Genomic DNA, 23273 nt, shown 5'->3' with positions numbered 1-23273 from the left:
TAAGTGTTTCTGAAATCTCCATGTTGTATATTGGATGTCTCTAAGAGTGGGGTCCCCATCTTGTATGTCTTTCTTTCTTTCTTTTTTAAAGATTTATTTATTTTATTTTATGTATGTGAGCACACTGTAGCTGTACAGATGGTTGTGAGCCTTCATGTGGTTGTTGGGAATTGAATTTTTAGGACCTCTGCTCGCTCAGTTCCTGCTCATTCCAGCCCAAAGATTTATTTATTATTATATGTAAGTATACTGTAGCTGTCTTTAGACACATACCAGAAGAGGGCGTCAGATCTCATTACGGGTGGTTGTGAGCCACCATGTGGTTGCTGGGATTTGAACTCAGGACCTTTGGAAGAGCAGTCATTGCTCTTACCCGCTGAGCCATTTCTCCCCAGTTCCCATCTTGTATTTCTTTTTAAGCCTTCTCAAAGAAACTGAATCAAGGGCTGGTGAGATGGCTCAGCAGGTAAGAGCACTGACTCTTCTTCCAAAGGTCCTGAGTTCAAATCCCAGCAACCACATGGTGGCTCATAACCATCCTAACAAGATCTGACATCATCTTCTGGAGTGTCTGAAGACAGCTACAGCATACTTGTTTATAATAAATAAATCTTTGGGCCGGAGGGCTAAATAAATATCTAAAAAAAAAATAAAGAAAGAAAAAAAGAAACTGAATCAATATGTCTGTCCTGTCTACTTTCCAGAGTTACCTGCTGAGTCTCTTATTATCTCTCAAAACCACTTAGTCACTCAGATTTGTGAGAACCTAGTGAGAGGCAAGCATCACTTGAGGACCTAGAGATGCAGCGGTCAGAAAGCCCGACTAGCAGCCCACCCGTGGTTCTCAACCTCTAGGCTGCCTGCTCTTCTCCTCTCTGTGTGACCTGTGTCAGCCTCAGGACTTCTGCCGTCTTCTGGCAGGTTCTAGACTTCCACTGACACCTAAGTGTGTGCCACTCACCGCCTCTCGCTCCCGGTCCATTATTGTCTCCAGCTCCTCAAAATGTCGGAGTTTGATCTCTAGTTTCTTCATTTGGGTCTCTACCAGCAGAGCCACCAAAGACTTGATCTTCCTCTCCTCAACTGCAGCCAAGTGCTAGGCAAGAAGAAGTGTGACAGGGCAAGTGTTAGCCAGAGTGCTCAGCTGCAAAAACTCCAGGGAGAGAGGGAGGGAGGGGCAGGGCAGATGCTGGCAAGCTTAAGGACGTAGCTGTGATCACAACTCAGAATAGTATAACTGTAATTTATATATGTACTATATATTATAATACATAGTGTAATTATATTATATAGTATATATTATTTACATATTATAATATATAATGTAATATATGTCATAATATAGAATTATATAATATGTGCATGATCTAGATATATCTGTATTATGGAACAACACACACATATATATCTACATCATGAAAAAAAAAAGAATAGCAAGAGATAACACAAGGGCTGGAGAGATGGCTCAGTGGTTGAGTGCACTGACTGCCCTTCCGAAGGTCCTGAGTTCAATTCCCAGCAGCTACATGGAGGCTCACAATCATCTCTAAGGGGATCCAATGCCCTCTTCTGGTGTATCTGAAGACAGCTAATATAAATAAAATAAAATTTAAAAAAAAAGAGAGAGATAAGACAAGTAAAAGAAAAAAAGAAAAAGAAAAAAAAGCTGGGCAGTATGGCACACGCCTTTAATCCCAGCACCTGGGAGGCAGAGACAGGCAGATTTCTGAGTTCGAGGCCAGCCTGGTCTACAGAGTGAGTTCCAGGCCAGCCAGGGCTACACAGAGAAACCCTGTCTTGAAAAACCAAAAAGAGAGAGAGAGAGAGAGAGATAAGACAAGTAAAAGAAATTAAAGGGCTGGAAACAGTTAATAAGAGAGTTAAGAAGTTTGGTGATAACTCACTCAGGATAAAATAAGGGAACAAACAGGCCAGCATTATTTAAGGGGTGAGAAGAGAGGGGCTGACATGGGATGAGGCTGCCCTCACCTTGGCCTTGACTGCAGCAGCGGCCAGGGCTGCGGCTGCAGCTGTGGACAGGTTGCCTTCACCAATGTCGCGCTCCACCTTGGTTTTCCTCTCCCCCTCTGGCTCCGCCACTTCCTTTAGCACTTCCTCCTGCCCTTCTGTTGGTTCCTTGTCTTTCTCAGGATCAACTGTGTCAGGTCGAAGGTTGAATTAGCTTTTTGACTTGTCTCTCTCCTGTGCCTCTCACCCTCTGGGGAGGCCGCTCACCTATCGGGTCCCCGTCACTCTTCTCAGACTCCTTCTCACTGTCACCTTCTTTCCCTTTCTCTTCATCTTTCTTGGGGACCTCACTTATTTCCTCCTTTGCTTCTTCCTCCACAGCACCCCCTCCTTCCCGTGGTTCCTGTAGTTCCAAAAGGAAGGACGACATCAGAAGTTGCAGCTCTCACACTAGACCCAGGCTTGAGGCTGCCTGACCCTCTTGTCCTTATCTCTGTGTGTGCATGTGCACAAGTAGTACACACACACACACACACACACGTGTAGGTGTGTAAGCTCACGTGTGCACATGCCAAAGCCAAAGGACAAGATGTTGGTCTGCCCTCCAATGATGGGGTCCCAAAATGACAGGGTTACAGGCACATAAAATGATGCCAACGTTTTCATGTGGGATTCTAATTCAGGTTTTTAGGTCTGTAGAAGAAGTACTCTTATCCAGTGAACCCCTCATGCAGGGGTAATCTAGCTCCAGGAGAGTGTCCCTGCCACTGGATTCCAGCACCACTGGGCTGTACCCAGCAGCCTCTTCTAGACCCAGGTCATTTCCTCTATACCTTAGGCTCCTTCTTCTCATCTGCTGCCTGGCCCTCTGGCCGTGCCTCCTCAGTCCCGCTTTCCTCTGGGCCCATGGAGAAAGGAAAGAAAGGAGAGATGTCTGATACGTTTCATTTATGTAACAATTTCCTAGTAGCTGAAACCTCAGGTACAGGGTCAGGAGAAGCCAAATTTCACACAGTGATGTCATGAAGGGGATTTTCTCGCCCACTTGTGCTGTTGATTGATGTCAACATGGACAGGAACAGAGCTGGCTGGCTCAGGCTCTTGGTGAATGGGAAGAAATCTAACAGCATGTGCTCACCAATGCGCTCAGGCTCATCAGAGGCAGTCCCTGCGATGCCGCTACTCTCCAGACCAAAGGCTGGGTCGGCCTTGCCTGTGACTTTGGCCGCTTCTTCCACCTTACGCACGTGGGCTTCCACCAAAGCTGTGGGCACCTCTTCCTTCATTTTTGAGAACTCTTCTGTAAGACCAGAGGGGAAGAGGCTGGGAAAGGCAGGCGGGCTGTTCTGGCTATGCCTTTGAAGCCTTTTTCACAAGCCCATCTCTTTCTCTGAGACCAAAATGGAGCTCAGACAGGTGCCTGAGCTAAGGTATCAACAGGCAAGGCCAGCAGGGCAGATCTAAGACGTTTCACTCTTTGAATCGAGCTGTAAAAGCAAACTAAGAAGGCCAAACCCCCATCCCCAAATTACCTAGGGCTGACTTCGCAGCAGCAGAGGCAACTCGGGGATCGACGACAGAGGCCAGGAAGGCAACAGTGCTCATAACAGGGTTGCCTGACTGACTGAAGGGGATGGGTTGGTAGGCCAGAGGGCCTAGAGAAGCCTCCGAGTCCTCCAGGTATGGGTCTTCAATGGGAAGGCGGAGAAAATGCAAGATGCACTCGTCCTGCGTGCGGCTTCCCACGTGCTCAGACACTTTGTTCCAGTCGTCCTTGTACATTTCCAAAGCCTGGTGGTAGTGGTGGGGACACAACTCCGCTTACTTGGCCACTTATAGAGAAGGTCAACTCCCCCATCCTACTTATAGAGAAGGTCAACTCCCCCATCCTACTTATAGAGAAGGTCAACTCCCCCATCCTACTTATAGAGGTCAACTCCCCCATCCTACTTATAGAGAAGGTCAACTCCCCCATCCTACTTATAGAGAAGGTCAACTCCCCCATCCTACTTATAGAGAAGGTCAACTCCCCCATCCTACTTATAGAGAAGGTCAACTCCCCCATCCTACTTATAGAGAAGGTCAACTCCCCCATCCTACTTATAGAGAAGGTCAACTCCCCCATCCTACTTATAGAGGTCAACTCCCCCTATCCTACTTATAGAGAAGGTCAACTCCCCCATCCTACTTATAGAGAAGGTCAACTCCCCCATCCTACTTATAGAGAAGGTCAACTCCTCCATCCTACTTATAGAGAAGGTCAACTCCCCCTATCCTACTTATAGAGAAGGTCAACTCCCCCATCCTACTTATAGAGAAGGTCAACTCCCCCTATCCTACTTATAGAGAAGGTCAACTCCCCCATCCTACTTATAGAGAAGGTCAACTCCCCCTATCCTACGAAGGGCAGCTGGTTTCAAAGCTCTCTATGTTCTGGTTTTCTGTACTCTGCTGGATCCAGGGGGGATCTCCAAGCAGCACTAAGAAAGGATATGGAACTACAGACAGGCCTAAATCCCTGACCTGGAGCTATCCCTGGGACAGCTGTGACACTCAGCCCATACAGCACCACTCCCCTGGTTTTCCCCAGTTACCTCCAGGAGCAGCAGTGTCTCCTGCTCCGTCCATTCCCGAGTGGCACTTGCTGCAGCTTTGCTCTGTGGGGAAGCAGGGGTTAGTCAGCACAGAGGAGTCTATGCTGTGTGGAGCGAAGGCTATCAACCCCAAGTTGGCTGCACCTCATACCTTGGAGGGGACGTTCTTCTTTGTGTACATGTCTGTGCGCAGCCCAAAGTTCTGCATGTCTGCTGGTTTCTCCTTGCCTTTCTCAGGGAAGTTCAGCATTTGCTGGGAAGCAGAGCTCTGCTATTTGTGGAAGGAAAAAAAAGGGAGGTGAATGTGAGTGGCCATAGGGAGCCAGAGGCAGAGAGAGAGAGGAGAGGAAGAGGGAGAGAGAGAGAGGGAAAGAGGGAGAGAGAGAAAGAGAGAAAGAGAGAAAGAGAGAAGAGAAAGCGAGAGAACAGACAGACAGACAGACAGAAGGAGCTTCCTTCCAGCCTTCCAGGAAAGCCCTGGGCGGGACTTCCTCCCTCACTGCTGCAGCTCCTCTGCTCTTCTCTTGCCTCTTCTTCCCAGGCAGGGGCCCCCCAGTGAAGGGGCAAATAAACAGCCCAGCGGGGTCTGCACCCCACCTACCAGCTCTGGCTTGCCCTTAGCCGTCTCTGGCACCAGGTCATCCAGCTCTTTGCCCTTCCGCCCAGCCTTGGTGTCAGCATCAACCTGGCGGCCCTGGGGGACAGAGCTTGGCGTCATGGAAGCTGGGTAGGAAATGGGCAGGCCAAGGCCTTGGAGGCCTGGAGACCAGATGCTGGGCGGCCCACGAGCTCTGGGAACACTCATGCCACTGTTCCATGCTGCCTCCATGATTAATTAGACATGTGGTTGGCATGAGAGACATGTGTAGTCATGTGTATCTTTACAGATTCTCTTAGGAGCTGGACAACAGATCCTAGTCCTAGATAAGTCAGTATCTTGGTGTAAGCCACATAATGTCTTCTTCTCATCTTAAAGAATGCATGAGATGGAAATGGAAAAAATGAAGGTGATAGGAAGTATGAGGGAAAATGGAAAAATACAGGAAACGTAACAAAGTATAAAAATCCCACACAAGTTATTGTAAGCCATTTTCTCTCTCTGGTCCTCTCCTGCACTAGCCTGCCTGTTCCCTGAAGATAAGGAGCAATTTCTCCCCTTCAGAGCTGCTCTCAGCTTGGGTAGCAGGGCCCAGAGAGCACTGAGCACAGGTGTTGGTGCCTGTGGTCCTCTGTACCTCACAGTAAAGAAGCTTACAACTCAGCTAAATCTCTACCCTAAAGACATAAAAATGAAAAACAAACAGAAAAAGAAAAGTCCAAAGGAGCCCACTCCGCCCCACCCAGCCTTGTCCCCAGCACTCCTCACCCTACCTGTGGGGGCTTTGGCTGAAGAGGAACCAGCCCTGATGGTGTGTCCGCCAAGACATGGAAGTGAGAGGTGGGTGGAGGCCCCATTGGGGTTGGTCGGCTCTCAGCATCTACCTGGTAGTTAATAAGACCCCACTGTTCCAGGAAGGCATGGACCCTGTGGGAAAAAGGGAAGCTAGGCCAAATGGGAAAACCAAAACAGAGGAACCCACCACCATCTCCATCTCATCACCTAAGTAGCAGTGCTCCCCAAGTACACGCCACAGCCTGGACTTTTCTCCACGGCCGCACCCCAGTGACCATGTCTTCCTAGCTAGTTAGCAAAGCCCATCCAACTGTCTTTCAGCAGAGCCCACGGCCTTTGTCCTTCTTTACAGGACACACTTCCAATCCCTGGTCACTCACTCCTCCACCTGCTCTGACAGGGCTTTCACTAGGGGTGTTGCTCTTGCTTATTCCCCATCTTCTTTGAAAATATCTGCAGCTCTGCCAAAACATACAGACAATCCTCTCAAACTCTCTCTCCTCAGAAGCAAGACCCACCTCATGATAGCACAGACATCACCCGCCAAGTTCCGCCGACAGGCAGTAGATGTTAGATACTCCTGGGGATTCAGTCGGTAAGTGTCAATCATGAAGTTCCGATACGCCAGGTAGCTTAGAAGAATCAGAAAGACAAGGAAGAGGAAGAACATTAATGTTTGTTGAGGCCCAAGGAGAGGAAAGAAAATAGAAGTGCTAATGACCCCAAATATGCTAACTACACAGTAGTCACATGTCTCTCACTGGGGGCTGTAGGGCTAGCCCAGCAGTTAAGAGCATTGCTATTCTTGCAGAAGACCCAAGTTCAGTTCCTAGCACCCACACAGTGGCCCATAATCATCCATAACTTCAGTTCCAGGTAATAAGACAGTTTCTTCTCAACTCCAGGGGCAGGCACCAGGCACACATGTCATACACACATACATACATCCAGGGGCAGGCACCAGGCACACATGTCATACACACATACATCCAGGGGCAGGCACCAGGCACACATGTTATACACACATACATCCAGGGGCAGGCACCAGGCACACATGTTATACACACATACATCCAAGTCAAACACTCAATAAAGACACAAAATAAAAATAAATATAAAAAAAAGTTTCTTGTATTTTTCCTGATGGCTTTTTTAATTAAATGAATCATCATCTTAATTTTACCTGGGAATCCCAACCTCCTAAGTGCTGAGATTACAGGATATCTCCTTATGCTCGTTACCAATTTTTTTTGGAGGGTGGGAAGCCCTTGTTTCCCACCTCAGAAATCAAAGTCCTTTTAAGATTTATTCATTTTATTTACATGAGTACACCATCACTGTCTTCAGACACAGGAAGAGGGCATCGGATCCCATTACAGATGGTTGTGAGTCACCATGTGGTTGCTGGGAATTGAACTCAGGACCTTGGGAAGAGCATTCACTGCTCTTAACCTCTGAGCCATCTCTCCAGCCACAAAATCAAAGTCCTCATCCATGCAACAATCAGTGTGATGCTTGAGAAGGGACTTAAAGATTGCCTTTTAGTATGCTTTATGTGTATGGGTGTATTGTCTGCACATATCTCTGTGTACTGCAAGCATGCCTGGTGCCCAAGGGTGCCAAAAGGGGTTGTTGGATCTCTGGAATTGGAGTTGGAGACAGTTCTGAGTCTCCATGTGAGTGCTGGGAATGCAAAAGCAGCCAAGGTCCTTGACCACTGAGCCATCTTGCCAGCACTTAAGGGTTGTTTTTGTTTTGGCTCTTAAAATTGCAATTTATGAATTTTTTTTAACTTATCATTTTGAGATTGGATCTTGTGTAGTACTGGCTGGCCTTCAACTTGATCTACAGCACAATTCCACATCCCAGATGCTGAGGTTATATACCACCATTCTGGCTTTTAATTATTTTTTAATTATTTATTTGAGTCAAGGTCTCACATAGCCCAAGCTGGCTTTAAATCTGTTAGATAGTCAAGGATAGATAGTCTTAAACTCCTGATCCTCCTGCCTCTGCCTCCCAAGTGCTAAGATCACAAATGTGTAACACCATGTTTTTTAAAGTTAGTTTTTACATGTGATAGTTTTCTGAACTTATTTACATGTATTTATTCTGTGTGTAGGCATTCCCAGCCTACAGCACACATGCAGAGATTACATGATACTTATAGGAACTGGTTCTCCTTCCAGCACGTGGGAGCTAAGAACCAAACTAGGGTCCTCATGCTTAGAGTCCTCACTGCTGAACCATCCTACGAGCCCACGAGTGCTTTCGACTGCTCTTTCTCTATCTCTCCCTCTCCCTCTACCATTTCATTTATTGATTTTGTGTATGTGCTCACGAGCACCAGGACATGCATGTGGACTTGTCCTGTCAGGATTAGCAGCCGGGGATTTTACACACCAAGCTATCTAGCTGACTCTCTTTCTTGCTTTTTTGGTGTTTTTTTTTTTTTAAAGATTTATTTATTTATTATATGTAAGTACACTGTAGCTGTCTTCAGACACTCAAGAAGAGGGAGTCAGATCTTGTTACGGATGGTTGTGAGCCACCATGTGGTTGCTGGGATTTGAACTCCTGACCTTTGGAAGAGCAGTCGGGTGCTCTTACCCACTGAGCCATCTCACCAGCCCCCCCTTTTTTTTTTTAATTATCAATTTTGTGTGTGTGTGTGCGCGCTCCAAGGCAAGTGTGTGCAGGTCAGAGGACAACTTATGGGAGTCCATTTTTTCCTTCCACCATATGGGTTCCAGAGATCAAATGCAGTTCATCAGCCTTGGTAGCTCCCTTACCCACGGAGGCATCTCACAGACCTATTATTTTCTTGAGACAGAGAAAGAAAGAAAGAAAGAAAGAAAGAAAGAAAGAAAGAGAGAGAGAGAGAGAGAGAGAGAGAGAGAGAGAGGGAGGGAGGGAGGGAGGGAGGGAGGGAGGGAGGGAGGGAGGAAGGAAGGAAGGAAGGAAGGAAGGAAGGAAGGAAGGAAGGAAGAGGGAGGGAGGGAGGGAGGGAGGGAGGGAGGGAAGGGACATGGCTCAGTGGTAAAGAGCACTTGTTCTTACAGTCCCCAGCACCTGCATGGCAGCTCACAACCACCTCTAACTTCTGGCATAGGGGGATATGACATCCTCCTCTCACTTCTAAAGGTACCAGGTACATACATGGTGTACAGACACATACATGTAGAAAAACCATTAGTACACAGAAATAAAAGTAAAATATTTTTAAGTGTTAGTTATGTGTAGGGTATGTGCACTTGCATGTAGATGCCCATGAAGAGAAACTGTCAGATCCTCCTGGAGCTGAGGGCTAAGTAGTCACAACCCACTTAGGGCAGGTGCTGGGGAAGGAACTCAGGTCCTCTGTAACAGCAGCACAGACTCCTAACCATGGAGAGTCTCCTGCACACACACACACACCCCTGCCCTGGCTATCCTGGGACTCACTGAGCAGAGGCTGGCTTTGAACTTAACTACCTCGGCCTCCCCAGTGTTGGGATTAAAAGCATGCACCACATGCCTAGTTTGTTGTTTTGTTTTTCTTTTAGTCTTATTTGTTTTCTTGAGACAGTATTTTACTCTGTAGTTCAGGCTAATCTGGAACTTGCTTTATAATCCAGACCAGCTTACAATTTGTGATCTTGTCTCATCCTCTTTTCTTTTTTTCTTTTTTTTTTTAAAGGTTGATTTATTTATTATGTATGTGTTCTGCCTGCATGTGTGCCTGCAGGCCAGAAGAGGGCACCAGATTACATTATAGATAGTTATGACCACCATGTGGTTGCTGGGAGTTGAACTTAGGACCTTTGGAAGAGCAGCCAGTGCTCATAACCTCTGAGCTATCTCTCCAGCCTCTTGGCTCAGTCTTTTAAGTGCTGGGGTTACAGATGTAATTTATATTTTAAAGTTAGAAAGATCTAAATTCAAATGCCAGTCTTATCATGATGATTTCAAACTATTTGAAACTTAAAGTCCTTGTGTGTCAAATAGGATGTCTTTGGAAAACTAGCAATATCTGGTGGCACTGCAGTACCTGAAAAATGACAGCTGACAGGCTGAAGGGATGCAGATGCCAGCACCTGTGCTAGACCATGCACAATGGCTTGCAACTCCAACTCCAACAGATCCAACACCTTTTTCTGGCCTCTGTGGGCATGGCACTCACATGCACATACCCACATACATATAATAATTTTAAAAATAAAATGATTCTTAATATCTAAAAATTAATGAAATTATAAAGTATAAAATTTGAAAATATGTCCACACTACAGATCCAGATTCTGGTCTTACTACTCATTAGCTATTTGAACTTGCTCAAGTAACTTAAGTCAAATGCTCCCTCCTACCAGGATCCGGTTCTATAAACTAGAGATGACACTGTTTATTAGCCTCAATTAGACTAGTTAGCCAGTGCATGGTGGAGACAGTGTTAGGGACGACATGCTCTTCAGAAGTTACCACTCACTGTTCCTGACAGCACACCACACAGACAGAGTCCTATCGCCTGGTAATGCCTTTTCCTTCCTGTCATAAACCTGGCTCTCCAGAGGAAGAGACCCACACCAAGCTATGGAGAAATAAAGCTGAGCACAGATGATCCCAGAGGGAGGCTGAGCAGCGGGGAGAGAAACCCGGGCCAGCGCCCAGCCTCACTAACCCTGCCTTGTCATGTGCTCACTGTGGGGCACCCTAACCCCAGATTTCCACACACAACCCAAGCCCAGAAAACTGACTGAAAACAACTTTAAAGCAACTCCTTTTTGTTTGATACAGAGTCTTACTCTGCAGCCCAAGCTTGAACTCATCTCCCCTCAGCATTCCAGGGCTAGGACTACAAGCTGGCATACGCCAAGTATTGGCAAAGAGTCAGTGAGACGAATAAGAAGTCTGCTGAGGGTTCAAGGTGGGAGGATACTGGAAGAGTGTGTCCTACCCGACACATGAAGAATGCAGTTATCAGAGTCAATAAACACCGACTTAGAAGCCCTAAATCTGTAGCTTATTATTCTTTTTTAAGATCAGGTCTCACAATATAGCCCTGGCTGGCCTCCATCTGCCATGATGAAACTTAAGAGATCTGCCTGCCTCTGCCTTCCGGCCTGCACAACGGTACAAAGACAAGACTCTCGTGCACGTTAGGCAAGTGTTCTACTACAGAGGGAGCTATGCCTTCCAGCCCTAATCCTGGACATATGTGCTACTCTTTCATAATGCATGCTCCCATCTCATAATCCTCAGAGCCGGACCTCTTAGTTCCTTCTCTTTGACAAAGTCTAGCTAGGAAGCCCAGGGTGGCCCAGGGTGGCCTCGAATTTGAGTCTCACAGCAGCCTCCCAAGTGCTAGGACTATCCCCATGTGCTACCAGGCTTGATCTTATCTTGGTTTTTTGTTTTGTTTTGGTTTGGTTTTTGGTGTTCCAAGACAGAATTTCTCTTTGCAGCCCTGGGTCTCCTGGAACTACTAGCTCTGTAGACCAGACTGGTCTTGAACTCAAGAGCTCTGCCTGCCTCTGCCTCCCGAGTGCTGGGATTCAAGGTGTACACCACCACCTTATTTTGTTTTTCAATCTAATCTCATCATTTACATTTTAATTAAAGTTGTTTCATACACTGGGGGTACGTGAATTTCAGGTCACATAGCAATTATGGAGTGAAATTCTCTGCATGTTTTTTAACTGGAAGCAATGGGAATGGCGGGGCAGGTATTTGTTTCTTATAGAAAAGTATGCTCTACTCTACCATCCTCAGGTGACCCCCGAAGAACATGTTTAAAGGGTTAGGCTATAGCTGTCTAATGGTGTCTATCATGTCTTTGTAAGTATAACAGAGAGCCTGGTTGAAAGTTGCTAAGTCTGGAAGGGTGAGTGCAGAAAGGACCCCAAAAGAAAATCATAAGCGGAAATCTTACATCTCTGGAGTCTTAGACTTGTTCTTGCCGTTGAAGAACTCAGGAAGAGCCCTCCGTTCAATGGCATGGACGCTGCAAGATAAATCACAACGGGTTTAGAAGGCCCAGGGAAGGAGTAGGAGCCCAAGGGCAGAAGGCTTGAAAGGTGGGGTTGGCAAGCAGCTCTAAGCTGTGGAGGGGCAACAGGAGAGATAACCCATTGATTACAGGTTAATCATGGGGGGGGGGAAGGGGAAGGAGGAGGGAAGCAGGGCAGGACCTGTTGTAGTCAAACCAGGCGGCGTAGCTGGGGATGATGATGTGGTGGGTCTGCTCAGTCACATTGTCCTCGTGCAGGTCCGGGTTCTTCGTCTGCTCGCCTTTGTTGCCCGTGCTGTTCTCATCCTCGTCCTATGAATATGGAGGCTGCTGGACACTCAGCATTCCCCTCCCTGCCTAGCAGCCTTCAGCTTCTCTTACGCCCGGGAGCAGGGCACCAACAGGGGATAAGGGTAAGGATGAGCACTGTGGTCCCTGGGACGCTAGGCGCCTGGGGTCCGAGCAGCAGGCACAATTCATCTATGGCTGGGGGCAGGGGGGGGAAAGGGGGGGCAGGGAGGGGCGGGGGGAACGGGGGGGGGCGGGGGGGGCGGAGCCCGGGCAGAAGGAACACTGTGATCCCAGTCCCAGAGAGGTGGAGCCTCTCTAAGCTAATCACAGAGAGACAGAGCCTGTTTAAACTGGCTGCACCTTGCCCGTGGTCTCCATGCTTTCATCGTCCTGTTCATCTGCAAGGGAAAGAAGCTAAGCGTAAGCGGCAGAGCCTCTCCAGGAGCAGAGGGCTATGGGAAGGTGGGCTGAGCTCCCCCATGCCTCAGGCACTGCCTGCTTGGGGCTCCCTGGCTTACCCAGGTCAGTCATGGTGCCGCCTTTGACTGGGGCTGACTCGGAGTCCTTTTTAGTGTTGACTGCAAAGAGAAAAAGCATTAGACATGTTGGCCAAATCAAGCTCTCACGTCTCAGAAGCTAACAGTTTTGCATATGTTGCTTCCTCAGAACCCTTTGAAACTCGTTTTCTATTCTACTGCCTTACCCAGCATCTATGTGCGTGCACTCCTATGACTCTCCAGCCTCAGCATCCTGAGGGCTACTCCTGTATGACTGCTCTTTGTCTCCCTATATACTCTTTTTTTGTTTGTTTGTTTGTTTGTTTGTTTGTTTTGAGACAGGGTTTCTCTGTATAGCCCTGGCTGTCCTGGAACTCACTCTGTAGACCAGGCTAGCCTCGAACTTAGAAATCCGCCTGTCTCTGCCTCCCAAGTGCTGGGATTAAAGGCATGTGCCACCATCGCCCGGCTCTATACAATCTTTTGATGGACTGAGTTTGAGCTAGATCATGCTAGGTAAGTAGTTAGATATCATCCCTTGATATACTACTTGCAACTGAACCTAAGGCCTCATGCATGAATATGTCAGTGTTCTACCAGAGTTATAGTCCCAGCACCAAGGTTTTTCTGTTTTTTTTTTTTTTTTGAAGGGGGGGGGAGGAGCAGGGTCTCATGTATTCTAGGCCTCTAACTTGCAAAGAACGTCCCTAATTCTCTGCATCTGCTCCTGAGTGCTGAGGTGACAGGTGTGCACCACCACCAAGCTCAGTTCCCCAGCACTTTTTTCTTTTTCTTTCCTTAAACTTTTTACTTTGGCTTTGCCTTTTTCAAACAGCCTCAGGCTAGAGAGAAGGCTGAGAGGTTAAGAGCACCGACTGCTCTTCCAGAGGTCCTGAGTTTAATTCCCAGCAACCACATGGTGGCTCACAACCATCTGTAATTGTAGTCCCACAGAATCCAATGCCCTCTCCTGCTATGCAAATTGTACTGGCAGACAAACACCCGTCTACATGAACTATCTTTACTTTTTTATTTAGTATTTTTTAAAAGAAAGAGACACAGACTCCATCAGCTCGGGCTGGTTTTGAACTCATTATGTAGCTCAGGCTGGCCTGCACTCCTGACCCATCCCTCTGCCTGCCGAGTACTAGGACTACAGACATGACCCACACTTGGCTTTCCTTCCTTTTTACTCTGAGACTGTCCCCTTCAGTTATGCAAGTTGGCCTCAGGGGTCATTCTGCAGGCCAGGCTGATTCTGTACTCCTTACATCCTCCTGCCTCAGCCAGACAGGCCACTGAGATTATTACCTATGTTATGCCACCAAGCTGAGTTAAATGATGTGCTCTTAGCTAGTAACACTGTTGTTTTGTTTTTTTCCCAGACACAGTCTCACTATATAGCTCTGGCTGTCTTGGAACTCACTATGTAGACCAGGCTGGCCTTGAAATCACAGAGATTCACCTGCATCTGCTTCCTGGGTGCTGAGAGTAAAGGTATTTACCACCATTTCCAGTCAGATCTTAATTTTTGAAGACAGGGTCTCTGTATGAAACCTGGCTGTCCTGGAACTTGTGGCCAGGCTAGCCTCCAATTTACAGAGTTCTCCATGCCTCTGCCTTCTGAGTGCTAGGATTTAAAATCATGTGTCACTATGCCTAGCTTAAATATCTAAAAAAAGATTTTTAAAGACTGTCTGAAGGGCTGGGGATAGAGTGCAGGACTCCGTATTTGCTAAGCAGTGTTCACCATAAGCTGCACCCCAACCTAATCTTCAAAGCTGTAAAGCAGAGGAGCCTCTCCTGCCTTGGTTTCATACACAAATGCTCCGAGGAAATCACCTTCCCAACCCTTTGAAATACATTTCTTTTTTTTTTTTTTTTAAAGATTTATTTATTTATTTGTAAGTACACTATAGCTGTCTTCAGACACACCAGAAGAGGGCATCAGATCTCATTATGGGTGGTTGTGAGCCACCATGTGGTTGCTGGGATTTGAACTTCGGACCTTCGGAAAAGCAGTCAGGTGCTTTTACCCACTGAGCCATCTCACCAGCCCGAAATACATTTCTTGATATTTGAGGCTACTGGACAGGAGACAGACTACAAATCAGTATTGAAGTGCAGTCCCCTAGACTCCTCGTGCAGGACAGGCAGACTGAGTCTCTTTAGAGTTGTTCTCACTGCCTTTTACATTTTCCTCCTCTGTCTTTTTCTAAGTTGATGATTACATGTGTGCAGTGAGCATGTGTAAAGGTCCCCGGAGGCCAGAGGAGAGCATGGGAGCTGCTGGAGCTTTTTAATTTAGTGGCAGTCACCTGATGAGGGCTGGGGATTCAGGGCCTCTGCAGGAGCAGTATGCTCTTAACTGCTGAGACTTCTCAAGCCCCACATTTCTCTTTCAAAAATTTCAAATTTATTATGTGTGTTTATGTGAAGTTCAGAGGTCTACACTAGAGTTATCTTCTACCACTTTCCTATGTTGGTTCAGTTTCTCAGTGAATCTGGAGCTCACCGGTGCAGTTAGACTGGCTAGCCAGCAAGGCCCTGGCTTCCTCCTGCCTCCCCCTCAGTACTGGGATTACAGCACAAACTACCTTGCTCAGCTTTTTATAAGGTACTAAGGTCGACTCAGGTCCTCATCATGAGCCATCATTTTATTTTATTTATTTATTTGGAGACAGGGTCTCATGTATCCTAGACTAACCCAAAACTTGATATGTAGTGGAGGATAGCTTTCAAATAGCAGCTCCCCTGCTTCACAGTGCAGGATTACAGGGCTGCAGCGCACTGTCCTGGACTCAGGGCTTCATACACACTGGACAAAATCTCGACTAAGCAGCTGCCCAGTCCAGCTACTTTGCTTTGCAAGGATGGACAAGTAGATTGGTTGGTTTTGTGTGTCTGCATGTGTGTGTGCAAATACACAAGCCATGCTGCATGTGTGGAAGCCAGAGGGTAACTTTCAGAGTCAGTACTCTCCTTCCAGCTGGTTTTGAGGCAAGGTCTCCCTCTTGTTTCTGCTACTATGCTTCTCATGGACGCTTTGGGCCTGTTCACATCCCACTTAGCTGTGGGACTGTTAGGATTACAGGCACAAGCTCCTGAATTTTGCTATGGGTTCCAGGGTTCAAACTCAGGTCCTCAGGCTCGTGTGGCAAGTACGGTTATCCACCAAGCCGCCACATTCACCCTTAGTTACGTTTTCTTCATATTGATTTTTATTTATGTCTGTGAGAAGATATGATGGTGTGTGAGTGTGTGTGTGTGTGTGTGCAGGTGTCCACAGAGCCCAGGAGAGGACAGATCCAGATCCTCTGGGGCTGGAGGTACAGACAGTTAGGAGCCACCTACAGAGGTGCTAAAGACCAAACTTGGGTACTCTGGAAACAGCAAGCACTCTTAATTGCTCAGCCATCTCTTGAGTCTCCCAACACTGTTTTAAATTTTTTTTTTTAAATAAAGATTTTAACTGTTTCTTTTTTCTTTTTCTTTTTCTTTTTTTTTTTTTTGAGACAGGTTTCTCTGTGTAGCCCTGCTGTTCTGGAATTTACTATGTAGACCAGGCTGGTCTTGAACTCAGAGATCTGCCTGCCTCTGCCTCCCAAGTACTGAAATTAAAAAGGCATGTGCCCTGATAGATTTTTATCATTTAATTTTTTCTGAGTTATTTTTATGTGATTGTTTTGCCAGAATGTATGCTTGTGTACCATCTGTATGCAGGGCCTGCAGAAGCCAGAAGAGGGTGCTGGATCCAATGGTACTGGAATTAGACAGTTGTGAGCCACTGTTGTGGCCCTGGGAATCAAACCGGAGTCCTCTGAAAGAGCAGTAATTGCTCTTAACCACTGACCCAACAGCCCAGTCCCCACTCCTTTTCTTAATAACAATGTTTGCTTATGCTTTTAAAATGGCCCTAAAGTGAGTTTTTGGCAGTGTAATTTGCATCATTTGCCTTGAAATATATTTTACTGATGGGATGTATAATCCAACGCCCATCAGAGTAGAGCGGTGGCTCAGTCAGGAAAGCACTTTCTGCACAGCCCTGGAAGATCTGATCACTCCTCGGAACCTGGGTGAGATGCCAGGCACAGTGGCACAGACTTGTAACCGCAATGTCGGGGAAGCAGAGAGGAGATCCCCGAGGGTTCCTGTCAAGCCAGACTAGCCTGGCCTGCAAACCCCACGTCTCAGAACAGAAGGCAGAGGTTGGCGAGATGGTTCAGTGCACAGAGATACCAATGCCTGGAACCCACAAGGTGGAAGAAGAAACCAAGTCCCAGTCCTACAGGTTGTCAGTGACCTCCACATGTGCACTGTGGCAAGTTCACACACACACACACACACACACACGAGAGTAAATGTTAAAAACACAAGACAGAGGCTCCTGAACAATGATACTTGAAGTTGACCACTGGCCAACACATATAAATACATACAAGACAGGCTTTGGAGGGCTGAGGTGTGGTGCAGCTGCAGAGCATGGCTAGTACACAGGAGCTCCTAGGTCTGATTCTCAGCACAGGAAAACAGAGTTTGCACACAACTGCTATTAGTGGCAAAGCAGGTCCATGGGAGACATGGATATAGAGTAAGAGATAATTTCACTAACCAGCTATGCAGAGGAAGTGCTACCTCAGATCTGGAAAAACAGTCAGGGACGGGAGAGGGTGGGGGTTGGCCGGAGAGCTCAGCCTGGCCCATACCTGTTTTGGGGAGTGTCACCTCTTCCACGTTTGGGACTGGAGAGGGCTCATCCATGTCTTTTGTCAGGTCTTCTTGTTCCTCTTCTCTGTGGCCTCGCTTTGACTTGGTATAAGGTGTTGAGGGTCTGAGAAGGAAAAAGTAAAATTCTTGAAAGTTAGAGGAGTTTATAAGAAGGAAAGAGAGAAAGAGCGGTCCTGGCAGAGCTGGGTGGGATGGAAACTGGTACGTGCAGAGTAATGGGATAGTGCAGACGTTTTTCTGTTGGGTGACTAAGCTTTCTTTCAGTTTAATGATAACTAGGACTAAAACCATCAAGCAGGCACATGAAGGTTCCCTCACCCTCCTCTCAGACACCTGCCAGGGGCCAGTGACTTCAAAAAGCATTGTCTTTCCTTTGAGATGGCATCAGGACAGCGAGTGTGGGCACAGGAGGTAGCTTACCCTTTCTTAGCGTTTTTCTTCTTAGCCTCTGGGGTGGGTGAAGGAGAGGGAGAACGCTTCCTCTTCTTATAGTTGCCCCCCTTCTTGTCTCGTCTGTCTGAATCTGGGCTGTTTACCTGCACAACAGGAAGTGGGATGAGCAGCAGTTCACCCTCCAGTTCCCAGCAAGGCTTGCCTCAGGTGTAAGCTAAGAGCTCTGACAGGGAGGAGCAGAGCTCACCTCATCCGTCAGCGTCTTGGCTGAGATCTTCTTCCTGCGGGAGACTGGGCTTTTGTCGTCACTGACTTCGTAGTCTTCCTCATTCATCCACTCGTTGAATGTGTCGGTGTCAAGGATCCACTTTGCATGGACCTGAAGCTCACACAGGGCAGTCCATGTCAGGGTTACCAGAAGCCACGGCTCTGTCTAGAAACTCTTACACAGAGTCCCAGCTCCTCTGACAGAGAAGGCTGGTCCTGAGTGGGATGGAGGGGACCAGGAGAGCTCACCTTCCTCGGTTTCTCAGGAGTGGGAGCGTCCTCCACAGATGCTTCGATTTCACTAGCTGGGATCCACGTGTCGTAGCTGCCAGAAGAGATTCAGTGTGAGATGGAGGCGGAGATGGACTGCCGGGAGCAAAGCGCAGCCTAAGGCCGGCCTGGTCAGTGTAGCAGGAGCTTGTACCATAATAAAAATGTAAAGGAGGGCTAGAGGTGGCTCAGTGGTAGAGTACTTGGTGAGCACAGACAGGCTCTTCGACCCATGAAACTATTAAAAAAAACTCGAAAGCCAGGCGTGGTGATGTAAGCCTGGGATCCCAGTACTCAGGAGGGTCTTGTGTCCAACTCAGTATGAACAGCAGAGTGAGACCATCTCAAAAACCAAAAGCAAACCAGTCAACCAAGAAATAAAACACAGCACAAAAAGTTTCCCAAAAAGTATGAAGACCATCTAACATTGGTGACTATAGGAAACTGAGGCAGGATTCCCTTGAGTCTAAAGTAAGACCTGGGCATCAGGGTAAGCTATAACCAACCATTCCTTCAAATGTAATTACAACTATATTACATTTGTATTTGTTTTGTTTTGCTCCCTGAAAGAGAGGTTACACTATGTCTCCCAGAAGAGCTTAGAAGTCCTAGGCTCCTGTCTCTACCTTCTGGGGAGCTGTAGCTGTCTGTAGATGCTAACTTCCCTTTCTCACTTAAATTTCCCTATAAACTAATTGTATTCTGCCACTTTAAAGGCTGTATAATAGCCCAGGGTAATTATATACATTTGTGGAAACATTTCCTACTACTATACTGTTTTAACTTTTGTTCTAAGATACAACTTCACATAGCTTAGGCTGGCCCTAAGCTTCCAAGGAAACTGAAAATGACTTTGATTTCCTGATCTTCTTTGATTCCTAAAGTGTTGAGAGTGCAGATGTGTTATACCATGCTTGCCTTTGTTTTACATTTAATTATCAAAACATATGAACATGACCCAAAGGGATGACTCGGCAGAAAGTGCTTGCCACACAAGCCTGGTGACCGGAGCTACATCTCTGGAGCTACATCTCTGGGACCCAACCTGGAAGGAAAGAATAGGATCCCAATCCTGAATACACACACACACACACACACACACACACACAGTAAGAAAAAGAAGGTCAGGCGTGAGAGAGCAATCCTCTAATCGCAGCACTCAGGAGGGAGAAGCTGGTGCATCTATGTGAGATCTTGTCTTAAGTATTTATGTATGTATGTATGTATGTATGTATGATAAAACGGAACATAAAATTGAACTGGGGAATGACCAGTCAGTAAGTATAACCTATATAAAAATATAACCTAGAACCTATATAAAAATGCTGGGCACGGAGCTGAAGAGATGGCTCAGCAGTTAAGAGCAATTGTTGCTAGGAGGAGCATAAGTATGAACTAACCAGTACCCCCAGAGCTCCCTGGAACTAAACCACAAACCAAAGAAGGGAAGGACTCATGGCTCTAGCTGCATAAGTAGCAGAGGATGGCCTAGTCCGTCATCAATGGGAGGAAAGGCCCTTGGTCCTGTGAAGGTTCTATGCCCCAGTATAGGGGAACACCAGGGTCAGGAAGTGGGAGTGGGCCGGTTGGTGAGCATGGGGAGTGGGGAGGGGATAGGGGGTTTTCGGAGGAGAAACTAGGAAAGGGGCTAATATTTGAAATGTAAATAAAGAAAATATCTAATTTAAAAAAAAGAGAAAAGAAAAAAAAATTTTTAAAAGGGTGGGGGGAGAGCAATTGTTGCTCTGGCAGAGAACCTGGGATCAGTTCCCAGCACCTACATCATGACTGAAAACTACCTATAACTCTAGTTCAAGATAATCTGTAGGTGTTCTCTTCTGACCTCTGCAGACACCAGGCATTCATGTGACACACATACATAAATGTGGGCACTCACACACATACAATTAAACAAATAAACAAACAAACAATGTTGGTGCTGGCCGCTCCAGTGCTTCAAAGGTACAGAGGATCCCCAAGTCTCTCTGGCCATGTTACGTAGCTTAATTGGTGAGTACCAGGCTAATGAGAGACCCTATCTTAAAGAAAGTGGGCAGTGTTCCTAAGGATGAACTTGAGGTTATCCTCTTGTCCCTGTGCATGCTCACCCATGCACACAAAAAGACACACATTAAAAAAAAAAAAAAAATTAGCCGGGCGTGGTGGCGCACGCCATTAATCCCAGCACTCGGGAGGCAGAGGCAGGCGGATTTCTGAGTTCAAGGCCAGCCTGGTCTACAAAGTGAGTTCCAGGACAGCCAGGGCTACACAGAGAAACCCTGTCTCGAAAAAACCAAAAAAAAAAAAAAAAAAATTAGAGCCAGATGGTGGTGGTGGCCTATGCCTTTAATCCCAGCACTCAGGAGGCAGAGGTAGGTAGATCTCTGAGTTTGAAGCCAGTCTGGTCTGCATGGATGGTGAATTCCAGGTTGGTTGAAATTACATAGTGAGATCCTGTCTTGATGGTGGTACACATCTTTATCCAGATCTTGGAGAACAGAGGCACGTGGATCTCTGTGAGTTCCAAGACAGCCAGGGCTGTTACATAGAAAAACCCTATCTTGAAAAACTAACAAAAAAGAGCAAACACTGGGAATTGGGTGCTAGGCATGGTGGCTCTCCTCAGCAATCCAAGCACTGAGGAGGCAAAGGTAGACGTTCTAGATGAGTTTGGCTCTAAAATTTGGTCTCACAACAAACAGACAAACAAACAAACAAAACACCAAGAAGCATTGGCTAGAGAGATGGCTCAGTATTTAAAGCAATTACTGTTCTTGTAGAGGGCCCAGGTTTGGTCCCCAGCACCCACATGGTTCATAACAATCTATATCTCTAGTTTCAGGTGTACAGACATACAAGCACACAAAACAACCGTACACATAAACTAAAAATTAAAGCTAAAAAGACAAAAGTGAACAAACACACACACATAAAGCCAGTGGGTGGCTCACGCCTTTAATCCCAGCTCTCTGGAGGTTCAGGTACAAGGACTACTTCAAGTCCGAGGCCAGCACGATCTACATAGCAAGTTCTTTACCAGCCTGGATTACATGGCAAAATTCTGTATCCCAAAAAAACCCAAGTAAGTAAATAAACAATTGGCTCAGGCCTCCTTGCTCTGCCACACGGACCTGTGTCTATTCTTGAGAACCCGTCCTCACCTGTCAGGATAGTAGCCCCAGTGCAGAAGAACTTGTTTATCCCTCTTCATGACTGGCCGTACCCATTCCTCTGAGGATAGAAGAGAGAGATACGCTGAAGGGAAAAATGACTGGACACAGGCTCTAACTAAGCATTCTGCTGATGTGCAGGAGACTCAGTAACAGGAATTTAGGATTTCAAGGCTCATAACCATAGGTGTTGTATCAGGATGTAAGTAGTAAGTAGTCCTCTATGCAACAGAAAGCCCAAGTTATCACAGCAGAGGCCACAAAAACCCACGTCTCACCTTCTTCTAGGTTCCCTGGGACAGGATACACAACATGGGAGGCATTGCTCTTATCCTCAGAGATGGTTCCCTGGAAGCACAAGGAAAAGTGGTAAATCTACTTCCTTTTGAAGTATTCTCTAGTAGCCTTTAATCTCAGCACTCAGGAGGCAGAGGCAGGCAGGTTTCTGAGTTTGAGGCCACCCCGGTCTACAGAGTGAGTTCCAGGACAGCCAGGCCTACACAGAGAAACCCTGTCTCAAAAAAAAAAAAGAAAGAAAGAAAGAAAGAAAGAAAGAAAGAAAGAAAGAAAGAAAGAAAGAAAGAAAGAAAAATAAATAAATAAAAACAACTAAAATGTAACCACAGATCTGCCTTTCAAATCACATCTTTCCTGAAGTGGTATTAAAATTAGTTTGTATTTTCTTGCAACACCACCTAAGTGGCAAAGAAGCACAGTCTTAATGATGTGTTAGCACTGGAGAAGAGCTGAAGACTAACCCTCGGCACAGATGTGTGTGTAGTGTACTCGGCACAGATGTGTGTGTAGTGTACTGTCTGTGGGCATGCACAAGCTACAGGCCAACCACAAGTGTCCTTTATTACTCTCTACCAGTCACCTACTTCAGAAGTGTGACAGTGAACCGGGGGCTTGTCTTTTCAGCTAGGCTGGCTGGCTAATGAAGCCCCAGGATCTACCTGCTCCTCCCTCCTGGCTGGCACTTATAGGCATAAGCCATAACACCCACATTTCCCCTGCGTTCTGGGGATCCAGACTCTGGTCTTCATGCTTGCACAACAAAAACTTACTTTACCCATGGACCCATCAGACCTATAGGAAATTCAAAGTGGGCTATGAGTGCCTTTTCCATAAGATCTGCTTATTTATCCAAAGGGCAGAGATTTATTGAGGCTGTTTTAACAGTATCACTCGATACTCCAGGCAGACCTGAACATACTATGTAGCCGCCGAGGGAACTTTGAACTCTTGATCCTTCTGTTTCTACTTCCCAAGTGCGAGGTACACCACTCCAGCTGATTCCCAGGTTGGATTTTTCTGAAATCAGCTATCTCTAGTTCAATGGAAGGCGTTCTCTATCACCCAGGTCAAAGCAGGGTGAAGGAGCAACCCTTGATAAACCCATCAAACCTATGGAGCAAACAGGACAAGCGCTGCCCAAAGACTCAACTCTCGCTCTAACCACACAGGCCACAGCGCAGGAGAAAATACGGTACTACAAGCTGCTTCCCAACAGAAACACTATCAGTCACGAGAAACCGTGCTAACGTTGTGTAAACCAGTCACCTACTTCAGAAACCTCGGAGTTACTCACCCTGCCTCCCACTCACCTGGTGTCTCTTAACAATGTCTTTTAATTTCCCTAGCAGTTTGGGCTCAATTTCTGGGCAGAGGAAAATGTTAGGTCGTGACAGGCAATTATTCTGTGAAGAGGAGACA

The 23273-nt window shown here is 46.7% G+C and overlaps 1 protein-coding gene across 12 annotated transcripts in view; it reads right to left on the bottom strand.

Annotated features, from left to right (window-relative positions):
* Smarcc2 (SWI/SNF related BAF chromatin remodeling complex subunit C2) overlaps window positions 1–23273 on the bottom strand; it is a 31867-nt gene that overhangs the window by 3973 nt on the left and 4621 nt on the right. For 3 of the 12 annotated variants that reach the window (XM_021175246.3, XM_085843272.1, XM_021175249.3), the window contains exons 5-26: window positions 23165–23257; window positions 21836–21905; window positions 21549–21618; window positions 18367–18442; window positions 18098–18229; window positions 17878–17993; window positions 17436–17560; window positions 12751–12810; window positions 12593–12630; window positions 12123–12253; window positions 11864–11935; window positions 6474–6587; window positions 5934–6087; window positions 5164–5256; window positions 4714–4833; window positions 4563–4625; window positions 3501–3759; window positions 3107–3268; window positions 2802–2866; window positions 2236–2371; window positions 1990–2156; window positions 962–1096 (exon numbers count right to left, since the gene is read on the bottom strand). In XM_021175246.3, coding sequence (XP_021030905.1) covers window positions 962–1096; window positions 1990–2156; window positions 2236–2371; window positions 2802–2866; window positions 3107–3268; window positions 3501–3759; window positions 4563–4625; window positions 4714–4833; window positions 5164–5256; window positions 5934–6087; window positions 6474–6587; window positions 11864–11935; window positions 12123–12253; window positions 12593–12630; window positions 12751–12810; window positions 17436–17560; window positions 17878–17993; window positions 18098–18229; window positions 18367–18442; window positions 21549–21618; window positions 21836–21905; window positions 23165–23257 — 2451 coding nt within the window. The remainder of the gene's footprint in view (window positions 1–961; window positions 1097–1989; window positions 2157–2235; window positions 2372–2801; window positions 2867–3106; window positions 3269–3500; window positions 3760–4562; window positions 4626–4713; window positions 4834–5163; window positions 5257–5933; window positions 6088–6473; window positions 6588–11863; window positions 11936–12122; window positions 12254–12592; window positions 12631–12750; window positions 12811–17435; window positions 17561–17877; window positions 17994–18097; window positions 18230–18366; window positions 18443–21548; window positions 21619–21835; window positions 21906–23164; window positions 23258–23273) is intronic. The other 9 variants (XM_029482216.2, XM_085843273.1, XM_085843274.1 and 6 more) reach the window with 3 other exon arrangements.

Source organism: Mus caroli, unplaced genomic scaffold (genome assembly GCF_978045245.1).
Source record: "Mus caroli unplaced genomic scaffold, Mus_caroli_1 scaffold_9, whole genome shotgun sequence".
Classification (NCBI taxonomy): Eukaryota; Metazoa; Chordata; class Mammalia; order Rodentia; family Muridae; genus Mus; species Mus caroli.
This window is presented reverse-complemented; position numbering and strand designations above follow the sequence as displayed.